Below are 15,822 nucleotides of genomic sequence, written 5' to 3' on the forward strand. Positions count from 1 at the left end.
AACAGTTTAACGATTTCTGAAAAGGAATGATTCTTGCACGTGGGAGTTGGTTTTATTGATTTCTTGTTTCGAAGGAAATTGGTCATCTTATCGACTTGAGAATGAATGTCGATGTAACTGTCTTCTCAATAAAACTACGTGAACGTCGTACGCTCGGCCAGCATGTTGTGGACCACGAGGGCGGTGCTGTTTTCGAAGAACTGCGATTACGTTGACATTCAAACTTTAAGGTCTACGCTGCGACTGAAGATATGTGAGAGGTTTTTTTTCGCAAGCGAATTTGTTTGGTTTCATGAAATCAAGATACAACTTCTCTACGGTTGAAAAATCTTTAAAAAGGGCGAATTAATCAAATCGCGAGAGTCAAACTTCGCTACTTATGTGAAACTCGATGGAGAAACTGTAATGTAACCTGCAGCTGAAAACACATGCGTTCGTGCATTCTCTTACGGCTGATGCCCTTCGGGTAAATGTCTTACGGTCGACGGTCCGCATCGCCACAAGCCTATATGGTTTCTATTGTATTTTCCGAGATCATTCCAGCTTGCGCTTACATGCATATTTAATATTGTACATATTAAAACTAAAATATCGCAACACTTGCAATTTGATGCTTAGAAATTGCATGCTGAGCACACGGTAAAATTAATCCTTATTGGTACCAGCAGTTGCCCATCAGTGAGCTAATTGGATTACACTTAAAAGCACAAATGTTCTACTCCACTGTCTGCATATGGACGAATGATAACGTTTCTTTCACACCGAACATTTTATACCAAATCTCCGATAATTTTTTTGTGCGGCCTTTACAAATTTGTCGCCGTTCTACCGGTTACCTTACATTTCAACTGCAATTATGCAAAGTAGTCCAGGTTTTGTGTCACTGGACTGTAATTTTCCCATCTTCAGTCAAACCCGTTCAAAATCTGAGTGGGAAATAAGGACACCCATCCACGTTACTGTTCCATTTTAAGAACAACTTAGGACAAGAATCGGTACCCCTAGGCTAAAATCTGTGGATTTGCCAGATATATACTCGGTATAGTATGTGGTCACGTAATGATAGTCGTTTTCTTTACCTTAAACCCAACACGACATCAAAGGATCTGTTAAATACTGCATCGGTTTTAGAGATAGGCTAATCGGTAAGGTAATTAAAAGAAAATTCTTTGTTTGCCGTCCTTTGGTGTTTGAAAAACCTACCAGCCAGCCAGCCAAGCAAAAAACCAAACACAGGCAAAACAACACAAGTTTGTTAACATAAGCTCAGTTTTCACTTTGTTTCTTTTGGAAAAAGAATATTTTGATATTTAATTGTGTTAACATTGTGTTTGTTTTCTTAATTTTCTCACGTCACGTGGACGGCAAACAAAGAATTTTATTAAAAGCGCCTTAGTGATCTGCACTGGTGTGGAATACCAAATACAGCTGTGCATATATATATATATATATATATATATATATATATATATATATATATATATATATATATATATATATATATATATATATATATATATATATATTTAAGTGAGAACAATTTTCGTGGTTGCCCACACTCAGTAAAATTAAAGAGTGAATTGAAAGCCTTAGGTTTGGAAAACGTCGCTGCCCACTGACAATGAAGAATTAGCCATAATTAATTGACAGACTCAACCACACTGACATTTCACTTGTTGAACGCTATCGGCAATTTGATATGATTTATGCCATGGAAAACTGTATGTCATATTTTCTTACAAACTTTCAGGGTTTTCTTTCGCCGGAAGAAAGTGCTTTATACCGGCCTCTTAGGTATTCACAAGCGAGCAACTTCATATGTTCAATCGGAAATTGATTTTTTAAGCGGGAAATCAATTTTGTGTTCGTCGTCGGAAAATGTCACAGTCGGACGTACATGTCACTATGGTACAATCCTTGGATAATCCAGTGAACATTAGACAAGTTTCAGTGTCTGTTCAAACTATCAAACTAAGGTGTGACTTTCTTCAACATGGATTGAGCGGGTAATAACAGCGTACTTGTGTATCAGACAACTATACCCACTGCATTAGGATCTATATACTCACATGTGCTCAGTATACATGTGTGCTGCACATCAGATTCAATGCTGTCAAATTTTTAAGGGTAGTCAGCCAGCATCTGAAGAGCTTTGGGAGCGCCTTGAAGATTATATTTTGCAATGGGGCCTTCAAAATAGTTAAGATCCTACACATCTGTGAAAGGTGCGATATTTTCAAGAGGAAATTTGACTCTCGTTCCTTCATTTTAGCAGTATTAAATTTAATTTGATCCGTCCTTGCATCAAATATGACATTCGAACGCTCGAAGGGTGCGAAAAACGAACAGCGCCAGCCCCGAATCGCTCAATCATAGAGTACTTCGGTGTTTGAATTATTCTTTCGCGAAACCAGGGTGCATTAAAACCAGAGTTTCCATAGTCTGAAGGATAGATGTAACTCAAATATTGTACAGTGTCGACGGAATTGCCGGATCACGGTTTCCCTAGACTCTCAGGATTAGCTTTCGAAAGGCTTAGTAATTTTGGCATGGTGTACACCAAATCTTCCTCGTGAGGTTTTCTTCTTAATTAATTTTCAATGAAGTGAAACAATTTTATTTTCAGTACCATGTTATCAGGAATTCCCCTTTAAGCACCGCTACAACTTATTATTTATGCTAACAATATCGAATATGGCTTCACCGCTCTGTCTGTCTCGTTTCCTTTTTTTCGTGGGCTCCCGTGTTTCTATGCAGCTGCTGCAGATGCCACTGTCAGCGTTACTGTGCGTCTGTCAGTTTGGGAGTGAAAACGATTTCTCGCGAACTGTCATACAGATTTAACTGATAAAAATGCAGTTGAAGAACATTTAGCAAGGCAAAGAATTTGACCACCGAGGCGTGCACAATTAATGAATTAACGTTCATTTGCATATCTGATGAAGGAAACGATCCTACCATACACAATACCCTAACATTATTTGATCTTGAAGATAGCGAGACAGTTACGCTCTAGCTCAAATTTCGAAATAAATTCTTAAAAGAACAATCATCTGTTCACTAGAAGTTTAATGGACCTCCAGGACTTCTAAGTTGTATTTTACAAAAACACGGGAGCACATTAAATTCCTATCTGGTGTCATTATGTAAATACACTAATGCACGGTTGGCTCATACTGAAATTGAAGCGTCAGATCGCAAAGGATTTTGATTCAACATCAGATTGACTTTCAGGTAATTATAATTGTTTGTCTAAATAAAATTGCGAAGAAATATAAATGCTGCATAGCTGACATTTGGCGAAAGCAAAGAAGGACGGACAGTTCGATCATCGCACCATATAAGTCAGATGGACGAATACAATTCATATTCTTATTCATTTTTCAGAAATTGAATTCGTATTTTTCTCAAAGTTCAATCAAGATTCGAACCTATGTATTTTGATGAGTTCCGGTTGTCATTTCCTGTATAAGAACGTTTTTACTGCTAAGTTTAAAAATAGATTGAGCAACCGTCTGAATGACGTGGCGCGCAAATGTTTAAACACTGCAGAGAGATAGCATCAAGTCAAGTAAATACGCTGCCTGAGAAAAGCAGCGTTGGTTGTATTGACAGTGTTCCCGCCCCCCTGCCGCTTTTGACATTGACTCACTTACATTATCGATACAATAGCCGAAACGCAATTTCCCAAGAATGGGAGATCTCGTCATCAAATTCCCCAGATTTACCTCTAGACACAGCTTGAACATTACCGTCAGTAATATGTGATGACCAGCAAAAATGAGGCAGCCACGAAAGATAATCTGTTTGTGGAGATGAAAGTACATGTACTGTGCGTGGTTTTCAAGGTAAAATGCGCCTCAGGGACAAATATGAACACTCAATTTTTTTACAATTCTTTTCTGATCTACCACTTATGGGGCTCATTTTAAAGCTTTTGGAGTAAGAAAAATTTTCACTGTCTTAGTTTTACGAAAATTTAAAATTTTAAGGTAACTTGTTGAAAATTCTTTTGCGGGCAATCGTATTCTAAGGCCGAAGATTTTTTTTTATATTTGACACCCGTTCTGCACTTTTGTATCAAATACTTAACTCCCAAATATATGTGATATTTGTTTTAGGTAAAAACTTATTTCATATCCCTGACGCTCTTCACTGTTTAACACAGTTAACACACTGAGAGACCAGCTCGTCTAGGGTAATTGTAGCGAAGGTCGAAGCATGCGACGCTATAAATACGATTTTCGTAAAAAAATAATGCTTGGGTAGAAATGAGAGTTTGAGTGAAAAACAATCTTTGTGCCTCTAAAGTGACAATGTGATTTTTCTCTTGAAAGAATCTGAATGGTAAATCTATTTTACAACTTGAAGGTAAACGTGTGAATGTTTTCATGCGAAATTGATTTGATTGCTTGCTAAAAGTTTGCTCCGTTACACTTCCTCTTTTGTAACTAATAACTCGTCTAGTCCTTATCACATCTAACTTATAAACGGAAACCGAATTCAATTGCAATTTGTGAACATGTGAAGCGTGTAAATATTTCTTGAACTTCCCTTATCTGATATTAAGGTGTGTAGGGTGAAAAACATAAATTCAAGAGCGTTGGGCCAATTAAAACGTGAAATTCGCTAACATTTTAGGGCGAACAATTCTATACGAAAACAATTTGAGCATCAGATGAAAGTGCATTCCTTCCAGTGATTCTTTGGAACTCGACAAACAAGACAAAAGGTTCGTCGGTGCTCGATGCCACTTTGGATGAAGTTTGTGACGTCATTGAAGAGACTGCGTTCGTTGCCGCCAGCTTGACTGAGTGTGGCGATATATTTGAAATTTCACAAATTGGCGCAATCTCGGACGTAGTCATTTACTCAAAGAGACATGATATCAACGTACAGAATAAGTCAAACGAACGCATTAACCGGCGGAAAAAACTTTGAAACCTCCACTCAATATAAGTTTGTGACGTCACCTACATGATTTGGCCACCAAGCTTTCCCCATATAGTGTTCTAACTTTGACATATTTCAAATGCGGTGCAAATATGCAAATCGTAGATGGTTTTGCGCCAATCTACTGCGGTAAACATGCTGTGTCTCTCTGTTCAAGGACCGCGACTCTTTAGTGTGTACGGAGTGAGTTTTTATTTGCATGTTTATTAACTTTTGGCGCGTCTTAAGTCCCCTTAGAGCGAGGCTCTAAAACGGTCACTCTGCGGCTCAGTCGTTTGTGTAAAAGATAGCAAAAATGCCGGATGTATCAGCTCGGGAAGTGAGGTCGATTTTGATCGAAATATCAATGTTTAAAAACTAATCCTTCAACAACTCGACATGCTTCTGACAGATTATCTATTTGCATTTGGGGTGCGTTCGCTGAGTATTAGCAGACTTGCCTGCGGAGGAAACAGGGTAAGACGATCATACTTCGAATGTTATTTTAAATATTTACTCCCTCCTCTGTATAACTTTCCGCCCTACCCTATCTCGCCCTTCTTATACTTTCCGAAAATTCTCTGATGTCTTCTACAGAAAATTATTCCAACAATACCTTTGTTCCTAGGATGGTAAGACAGAAGAAAGGCGAGCAGAGGCATATTTAAAACAAAAATATTATACGAAACTTCAAGTTTTGTCAATTTTATACCAATGTGTGCAAAGTTTCCACAAGTATTTATCATGCAGTAAAGCGCAACCAGCCATTCCGTTCCTGCCGGGAAATTTTCCCCATCAACTCAGGGACAACCCATGACTGCCTTCAAATCGACAAACCCGCCTGCAGGCGTTTGACGTAAATTTTCACGCCAGCTGACGACTATGATATAGCATATACCTCCCAATAGGCCATACGAGAAGAACATTCAGCGTACGACCGTCGCGAAACCGCTCTAGAACACTTTGTGGACTGCTCAAAAGTCAATGAGAAGCACAAAATAAATTATTGAGCCTAGATAAAAAAATGAGGGCGCAATAAAATATGAAACTTATCTAGACTTTAAATATAAGTACACCTTGCGGCTGTTTCGGAAGTCGATAACACCACAATAACGGAAGCGAATTCGATAGCGCGAGATCCCCCACGTGATGAATGTTAACGTGGTTAGCCATTTGATCCCACCGAACACGAAACGATTCATCACAGGGCGTCCGCCGGAATCGCGCAGATCCGTGTCTCTTTTGAAATCGTTTGATGAACATGGTCGCTGAATGACAATGTTTCTTTGTGAATAGCACGGCAGGCCAGGAGTGTTTCCTGGAAACCACAGAGACAAAATGATACGCGTGTCTCTCCATGCTCCTAAAAGTAGGCGAGCTTTTTTTTTACTAAGTTCAGCTGAAGGGAACGAAATACAGTATTGCGTTTTCACCGAGTTAGGGATCTGAGAGAAATTACAGGGTGGTAGGGCCGGTGATTTTTAGGGGTTGGTCACCATTTTTCGTGCAAGCAATTTTGAAGGGTCATGAAATTTCATACATGCCTCCGGGGAGGGCTCATCATTTTTTGCGCAACTATCGCAACTATAAGAAGGCAACGTGCGACCGATAGAGTGCTTCAATCAAAAATATAAAATCATAATACATCAAAATCTATGTGGCAAAGTATTACAAATTTTGCCCTACAAAATGTTATATCTATACACTTACATTTGTTTGATATTATGTATTTTGCTTGAAGTTGGGTAAAAAGTGCGTGTGTGTACAAGAAATTAGATTTTGGAGATTCCATCAAAAATGTTGATTTACTATACATGGTAGTCTATGGGAAATCTATGAACAATTTTTTCCAATACAAAACTAGCAATATATGTGCATTTATAGACGTTTTATAATCGATATAAATGTACTTGATACGTATAGGGTGGTTACAAGTGCATATGTATACAATAAATTTCATTTTGGAATTTCACTGAAAATGTTGATTCACTATACATTTTTGTCTATGAGAAAACTATGAATAATTTTCTCTGATACAAAACTAGGTAAATCTCTAGTATTTATGGACGCTTGATAATTGATATTAATGTACTTATTCGAATGGGGTGGCTAAAAGTGCATGTGTGTGCAAGAAATTTGCCTTTAGAATTCAACCGATATGTTGATTCACTATACATCGTAGTCCATGAGGAAACTATGAATAATTTTTACAATACAAAACTACTCAATCTTTGCTTTTATAAATGTTTGACACTTTATATAAATGTACATGATGAGAATAGGGTGTTTGAAAGAGCAGACGTGTACAACAGATTTGATATTGGAATTTCACCCAACAATATTAATTGACTTCTCATGGTAGTATTGGGGCAAGTATTAAATATTGTCCATAATACCAAACTTGCTATATAGTGAATTTATATTAATATGTTATTAAATATTGATGTTTACGCTGTAATAAGTTTTTTGACAAACAATAATGGTGGTCTTTTCTACAACACAAGCCAAACTATAAATAAAAGGTAAACATTACAGTTATTGTCCCTGTTGTTTTTGAACAGCCAATTGTACTTAAAGTAGTTGAGAGAATTATTTATTGTGATTTGTGATCTCCTTTTTATTAAGTTACTTGAAACTTTGCATGAAAGTGAGTATTTGTAAAAGTTAAAAAGTAATCTTTGAAAGTTCAAAGATAAATTGTATGTCAATCAAGATATAATTGATTCAGGCTGTGACACGTAGTCAGAGGGTCATAGGTTTTTTTGGCATGAAAATTGGGGAGGGTCACTCTTTTTCTTGCAAACAGTTTTGAAGGGTCACTAGATGATTTTTCGCGCAGCGTCATTTTGAAAAACACCTGCCCCTCCCACGTAATGTCTGTCCTGTCCCTTACTTGCATTGGTAGGCGTATCTATGTGGCACGCAGAGATTAAACAATGAGGAATACTGTTCCAAGTCGCTAGATCTTCGTTGCACAACCCGTCGAGGATGGATTTCTCTGCAAAGTTTCGTGTGGTCGAACGGTTTTGGTGATTCTGTTAGCATGTTAAAAAATAAAGAGATACTTCCCGAGATCTTGTCGTTTGCCTTACGGAAAGAGTTTCGAATTCCAGTCAGTCGTGAAATGTATATCACACTGAAAATTTCATATTAGCTTCGACTTTTGTCAGGGTGAACTTTTGATAATGCATGAGATATGGTGGAGATAAGGTGAACGATCGGAATTGTATTTCGCTGTTCTTTGCCATTTTGATTCGGGTTATCCGACTTTAGGTAGAAAGAGCCCAGAGGACAGATGTTCGGACTATCAACCTTTTCAATGCTATTCTGGTCTACTGCTTGAGGGGTTTCAGTCTCAGCTATTTGATGAAGGAACGTTTTTGTCGCCTTAGTTTTATGAACTCACAAATTTTATATTTCCCTATTGTGTTAACACAGGAATGGCGGCCATTTTGAATTGAAAGTAGAAATGTTGAGTAATTTGTTTCTTCAGTACCAAATTTTGCATTATGACCCCTTATTCTCATTTTTGCTTTAAGGCAATGGTCGAAAGTTACCTTATAGAAAGATGAAAAATTTGAAGTTTTTTCAGTTTTGAGGCGTGTACTACTTTTAAAAAGAAATAATGGCTTCAATTTCAAGTTAAAGAGTTCAGCATGATGCGTTGAGATTATCCGGAAATAAATCCATCTATTGTAACAGTATATCTCGTAAGGCGCGACAAGTTCCGCTAGGAAGCCATATTTAGCTCAGCAGTGAGTGAAAATCACTCAACCACACGGAAGTCAATCGATAGAGAGCAGGTCTAACTTTTACTACAGTAACACCGTTAATATCTTCAAAAACTCTTCCATTTAGAATTTTTTGGGTAATTAAGTTGACCACTCGGGCCAGTCTCAGCATTTGCATGAAACAAACAAGAGAAAATATAGGTTTATCTTATCTGACGCCCTATCAGTTCAGTATAAGAAGATTTTTAACTTCTTTTGCAAATGATTTAAACAATTGACTTTTACTTATCCACTCAATGCAAGGGTGTGATATTACACCATACATGTACAGTAACAGGCTTTCGGGTTTTTCATATCTACCTACCCAACATAGTATGATGTCTTACAGTAAGTTAATCACCTTGTTGCAATAGTTTATGTAACGTTGCGCAGGAGAGAGACATTCTTACATATTTTATAAAGTTTCATTGACCAACATGTCAAGACTAATGAATATTAAAATTAAATTTTGACCTATTCGGGCTAATTCAACATTACCTTAAGGTAGTTCACGCCTTGAAATTGAAAGACTTGTGCTCAAATTTTCAGTAAGAGATCTCTCAACCTTTCCCTTTGAAATTCGTAAACAAGAATGAAAATCAGGGTTTCCTGTGCAAAACTTTGTCAGACACTAAGAAATTACCCAATGTGTCCCAACACTTGAATTTTAAATGGCCGCTATTTCTTTTTTAACCAAAAGGGGAAATTTAAATTTTCACAAAAGTAAGCCTTCAAAACTAGCCTCCACAGGTGGTAGACTTAAAACGTATTGTGTATTGTGAGAGTCCGAATATCTGTCCCCGAGGCGCATTCTATATTAAAGGGTAAGTTTTACCAATTCAACATGAAAGGCGCCCTCAAACACTGATTATTACAGTGACCACGAGAAGGATGTGACACATATAATTTGGGTGTGCCTCAAAAAATTTATTCAAAAAGGTGAATACATCCACCCTCTCAAACGTTTTCAGTGAAGTTTTCACTGTGGAGAAAATGGACATCTATTGGTCAAGTTGGGTCGCAGTCACGACAACTTTCTTCCACATGTCGAGAGAGTTGTTTTTAAATCTACGTGGAATGGTTACAGGCGTTAGCCTTAACGTCATTCTGACACCTTCAATGTTATTTTGATGTACGGATAATATGTGTCATGGTTACTGAAGTGTGTGAAATTTGTGCTTTCCCCAGACATGGAAAAGAGGCTCTAAAGTTAATTCACTGAATCTCTTCACCCATAACTAAAAGATGATGAAAATTTAAAGCCCCAATAGCTGCGAATTTTTTGCATTATTTTCATGATTATTTTCAAAGCAAGGTCGGTTTGTGTAAATGTGCTAACTGGAAGACGTGACAGTATAAAAGTATCACTCCTCGCTGATTTGGACCGTGCCTACACGTTTTAACAGGCTGAATAATAAACGGGTGCCGCACTAATAAAATGGCGTCCTCACGGAAAAGTACAAAAATGCAATATTTCCTGCACATATACACGTACACATTGTGATAATAAAAGAAACAAGCATGATGTCATTTACTTGAATGCATAACACAGAATGACAGACATTTCGTAATGATTAGATTTTGAAAATGGCGAGAAATCTAAAATGGTGTTAAAACGTTTGAATTTACATGTAACTTTCGACACTTATGACAGTGTTATACACTTTTCCAGCCTTTATTCAAAGAAAACTCTTGGAAAACTGAGGATATTTTGACATCGGTTTATTACACATTCGCAGCTATTGGGCCTTTAAAGAGACGGCGAAGCGTTACATTGTTCTACCATAAGAACGGGATACCCTCAAAGTTTTACCGATGTAACGCCACATGGAGCGCCCGAATAAAGTTTTCGTTGTAGGCGCCTGGGCATGTTGAGTTTCAGGCATGCGCAACTCCCCGCCTTTTAAAACCGTATCAACGTCTGTAGTTTACGCATTCCGATTCTGTCGGCGTTGTTAATGTGTTTTTTTATTCAATCGCCAATTTGCTAACTGAGTACATTTTTGTAAGAACGTCGATAGACGTACAACTCGTCTATTTTCTTCTAATAATGACGTATTGCGGTAATCGGTTTATTCCAGGTAAATACATTTCATTTCCGCAACGCAACGAGACAATAGCGAGAGCTCTTTAAACGTGACAAAACAGGAGAAGTATGATCGACCATTGAAAGGGTTTACCGACGAGTAAAAAGCTTTGAAACTTTGAATGATGACTTTGTATTTTGACGCTCGGGAATCGGCAAACTTCACGGTTCAGTAGTCGTGATAGAAAATGAGTGCATAAAACTCATACTTTGGTGTAATTTCTGTAAGTGCCGACTGCAGGCAGGGAAGATTCGAAGACAACAAAGATACGTGAAACTATGAGTAATGTTAGCTATATTGGCATGTGGAAATTTCACATCGGCACAAGCGCGCTCTCAATACTCTTTTACACGGCGGGAGACACTCGCCGATATAACTTAAAACACGAGTTTTATGGAGTCACCGTGCCTCACATTTGGAATAACTATACGTGTTGATTGGGACACGTGCGCGTTCCGATATTCAAACAAGTGGCATGACTTGCAGTGTGTTTTGATACCCCATGCCGTTCCTCCCAAAGAAGCCTTTGGCGCTTGTACTTCGACTGTTTCTGATTAGTGGAAAACTTAACCGAAGTTAGTAAACGAATTAACACGCAAGAAATCAACAAACAATGAATGAATGGATGAATGAACGAACGAACGACGAACGAACGAACGAACGAACGAACGAATGAATGAACGAACGAACGAACGAACGAATGAATGAATGAATGAATGAATGAATGAATGAATGAATGAATGAATGAATGAATGAATGAATGAATGAATGAATGAATAGACTGAGCAAGTTGGTAAGAAAATAAATGAGAGGGTGAATGAGTAATTAAATGAGTGAGTGACTGAGCGAGTATGTGAAAAAGTATGAGTAGGTTGGCAACAAATAGATAAGTGAATTAGTGAGTAAAAGAGTAAGTATTTAGTTGAGTAAATAAGTGAACGAGTAAATGAATGGATGAGCAAGTGAGCGAGTGGGTATATAAGTACGGATAGGTATGCAAGCCAGTAAGCAAGCAAGCAAGCAAGCATTAAGAAAGTATGAAGGAAGGAAAGAAGAAGAAGTAAAACGAATGAGTAAGTAACCTCAGGGAGAGCGCTATCATGTCCTAGTTCATCCAAAGGGAAAGAAATTTATTAAATTTTGAAGTATTCAAATAAAGCGTAACCTGGCGTGATCACTTACTCCTATAAGTAAAACTGATGTGCTAAACTGTACGATGAGGCAATATGCGAACAGAGTGTTGAGTATTATCCCGGTGTGTGAAGTCTGAAGCTAAGGATTAACCAATGCTCACCATAACTCTCAATGTTAAAAGCCAGAACCATGGCATTTATTTACACAAGACTTCTTCAATTCCAACTTTCAATATTACATTAACGAAAATCTCAACAGTTGGAGTAACGATATGCACTGCAACTTCTAAACCAGCATGCTGTCTCAATGTGTTTGATACCCCATCTGATAATGTCAAATCTCCCTTGTCTAAGATGAACGAATTATTATCTGAGGCAACTGCATCTGAGACCTTCCTTTGGATAAGACTATTCCAACAATTTAATACATCCGCACGTTTTTACTATTTCGTGTCTATATTAAGGTTTTGTAATTTGTAGATATACAGACTTGCTATTACGGTTTTTAGCTTCAATTCATCCGCATACGTATGTAGCAAAATAGCGTTCAATCAGTCACGCTAAAAGAAGTCGAAAGGATGGGGCAATAGTTAGATACAGACGTGATTGTCTCTTTTGTGTTTGGAAATTGCTTGCTTAAATCTAAGTCGCCTTTCTTTCAAGGGATTTGTCGAGTTTTTCATAACACCGAGGACAAATACAATATGAATATCACCATGTGTCGTAACATGTACATGTTTTTTTTTAGTACACAGCGCTCACATTTTGATCTTTGAACAACAACGTTTCTGTCTCTGACATTTGCGTATTCATGATCACCGTAAAAAGAAGCCGTGCCTTTAGGGGTAGATATGCGGATAAAGACGAGATGAAGTTTGAAGCCTACGTGGATGAATTCCATAATTCCCTCCTTTTTAGGAACATTTTACCTTAGTTACTGGACAGGATATTAGCTCGTAAAAATAAAACAAGTGGCTGCCTTCAGTATCCATATAGAGTTCGTCACTTTATATATCCATACCTCAGGCACAGTGAATTCTATTATTACTTTTCCGTAAATCAAAACATACGCTATAAAGGCACTTAGAAATTCAGGCATCAAGTCATATCAATATAAAAGGTAAGACGGTGACGTAAAATTGTCATTCTGTTGAGTCAATTATTGCCTCTGCGTATTGCAGTTTATTCTCACCCAACATTAGATTTGATAACAGAAACCTTTCATCAATCGAGTCAATTATACAGTGCACAGTTTGTGCTCGCTGAATTTGGGTATGAACAAAAATACTTGCTTTTGAGATGTTGGCTAACACATTATGTGCAACATTCGATTACTGCGTAATTAAGCTTGTCATGTTTCTGTGAGTACAATAACACTACCCTGACTTGATTACTTGGGGATTTTAAATATTTATCTACTTAGGCTTATCAGTAATGATTTGATGAGCTACATCTTAGGCATATCGATACCAATTTAAACTTGACGTCATCAGCACCTTACGCATCCTATACAAAATCCCTCTTCAAGAAGATACATATTCGACAGGCTCTTTGGGCGTTCAGTGGTAGATATACCTTTACAATTAATCTTAATTACTATAACCACGCCTCAAGGATGTTTTGAAGAGTGGAAACAAACTAAACGCAAAAAAGGAAAACCCATTTCTTCAGTAGTCGGTTGTTACCATTTTAAAGTAATTAAAATGGCGAGTCCGATTTCAAATCAAAGAGTTACGATATATTTATGCCAGAAGGAATTATAGATAATGATTAACTTCTTATAGATGGTTGTTTCCTCATTTTGTCACGAGAAAATCATGAGATTTGGCCCGCGCAGACGATCCGCCGCCTTCAGGATTGAGTTCACTCACTGAATGGAATGACAAGCATAAATTGACGACGCAAAACAGGCTCAAATGTCAACTAAAACGATCTGTGTAGGCCTCAAAAGTCTATATAGTAAAAAGAAATTGGTGACTTTTACTGTAAAAGAAATACTGCCAAAGTCGGAGTTTGATGTTTCCCACCGTTTAAAATTTGGTATGTGTCTTGTTCCAAAATATTGACAGCATTCACCAAACGAGGAGAAAGTTAGGACCGCAGGGTAGAGTTTGACGACCCGAACGCGACTGCTTATTAAGATCAGCTATCACGCTGTCAAATTCATTTCTGTACGTGTGACTCACGGGTCTCGCCAGGTAATATGAACATGCAGCAAGGAAAGCAAAGGATTGATACAGGCTTAACAAGGATTGTCGACTTCTGACTCGATATGTCCGGTACTGACAACTTCTGTACGATTAATCCCACGACGACATTATCCGTATTCCTGAACACAGTGTGACCAAAGACGCACCATTGTCCAGAGGGACAACTGTAGCGTTTCAAAGGATCTTGTTATTTTCCCCAAAATTGGACAGGAGAAAGAAATCGCATCAGGTATCTCATGAATGTATAAATACTGGATAGGTTCTACCTGATAAAATGTGAATACAATAGGAATAATATGTACATACAAACTATGGATGGAAATTATTTGATAGTGCATATACACCTGACTCATATAGATTTTACCCACTGCAAAAGGTGTACTAAGAAGTAAATGTGTTTATCGCCATTGAAAAAGTTTTCAAAATTCACGTTACTTACCTGACAAAACACTGTGACATTAAGTGCAACTACGAGTGTTATTGAAATTACGTTCAGCCACATTGTTCTATTGCACTGCCGACTTCTACAAAAGCTGAGGAAAGCTCCCGAAAGGTGTGTTTGAGTGTCAGCTGGGCAGGGCAATCGATGTTTCTCCGTTGACTTGCTGGAAAGGTATAGTTAAGGCTTTCCCCAGGATGAACTTTATCAGTAAAGCGTCGCCCCGGTTCTCTCTTTGATCGACAGGTACGTAAGTCTTCGCAGCTTTCTCTGCCTATCGATATTTCTGCTGCCGCGGAAAAAAATCTTCGCCAAACGTCTTGCTAAAAGTTAAATTGATCACATAAAAGTGTGCTGTTTGAGCTGATGGTGGCAATCTCGTCGCACACTTATAAGAATTCGCCCACGAATTGAACGTACTCAATTTGCATATTTCCTCCTCTACAGTAAATCTCTACCGACGCGCTGTTGATGGAATTAATGAATTGGTGCATGTCCACGCCCTCTAGTGTTGATTTTTCGACTGAGTCACACTGCGTACAGTGGAACTTAAAGAGCATAAACCAGCATGCACAGTCGTTGGACCTGCTTTACTTAGAATTTCTCAGTGATAAGGTTCACAATGTTGTTACGGCCTAGAGATATAAACAATGGTAAAACTACGTATTTCTACTTATAAATTTGTAAGAATATTTACAGTCGTCTGAGCACAACTCGTACCCTTACTTGCTTCTCCTCTCTTGATGAGCTTACTTTTCAAATACTCGAATATGCAAATGTTGCGAAATATGTGTCAGTTCAAAATATAATCGTTACATACCAACAAAGGTAAATATTTGCATTCACCTTTATCATTTTTACTACATCATTTCTATTTGCGAAGGTTATAAATTTTAGGTGTTCAGTGTTTGATTGATCGATTAGCGCGTAATGGGTTTCAATTCCTGTTGATCGTGTATGTATTCACCATGGGATGTGGTTTCCTCTTTCTGAACACGTGGGATTAGAAAACGGTGTCGTACGTCAGCTACAGTATTCATCTATGAATGCTCAATCGATAGATGACGTTTGTGATTTTATTATTGAAAGAATGTGTTTCCGTCGCATCTCATAAACACCTAACAGCATTTGGAAAGAATTGAGACTGACTGAACAGCATGCTCCAGTCCAGTGGCATCGAAGTATTCCATGGATATTGTTGTTGATTAGACACAATCTAAAGACCTCCTTTTGTCTCTGAATATGTTTATC

General features: G+C 37.8%; 1 protein-coding gene across 1 annotated transcript in view; it reads right to left on the reverse strand.

Moving 5' to 3' along the window:
• LOC139136872 (uncharacterized) overlaps positions 1–14,962 on the reverse strand; it is a 17,926-nt gene extending 2,964 nt beyond the window's left edge. Inside the window, exon 1 of the mRNA XM_070704708.1 lies at positions 14,572–14,962. Coding sequence (XP_070560809.1) covers positions 14,572–14,634 — 63 coding nt within the window. The 5' untranslated portion in view covers positions 14,635–14,962. The remainder of the gene's footprint in view (positions 1–14,571) is intronic.
• Positions 14,963–15,822: the final 860 nt, after the last annotated feature.

The sequence above is a fragment of the Ptychodera flava genome, chromosome 7 (genome assembly GCF_041260155.1).
Source record: "Ptychodera flava strain L36383 chromosome 7, AS_Pfla_20210202, whole genome shotgun sequence".
Taxonomy (NCBI): domain Eukaryota; kingdom Metazoa; phylum Hemichordata; class Enteropneusta; family Ptychoderidae; genus Ptychodera; species Ptychodera flava.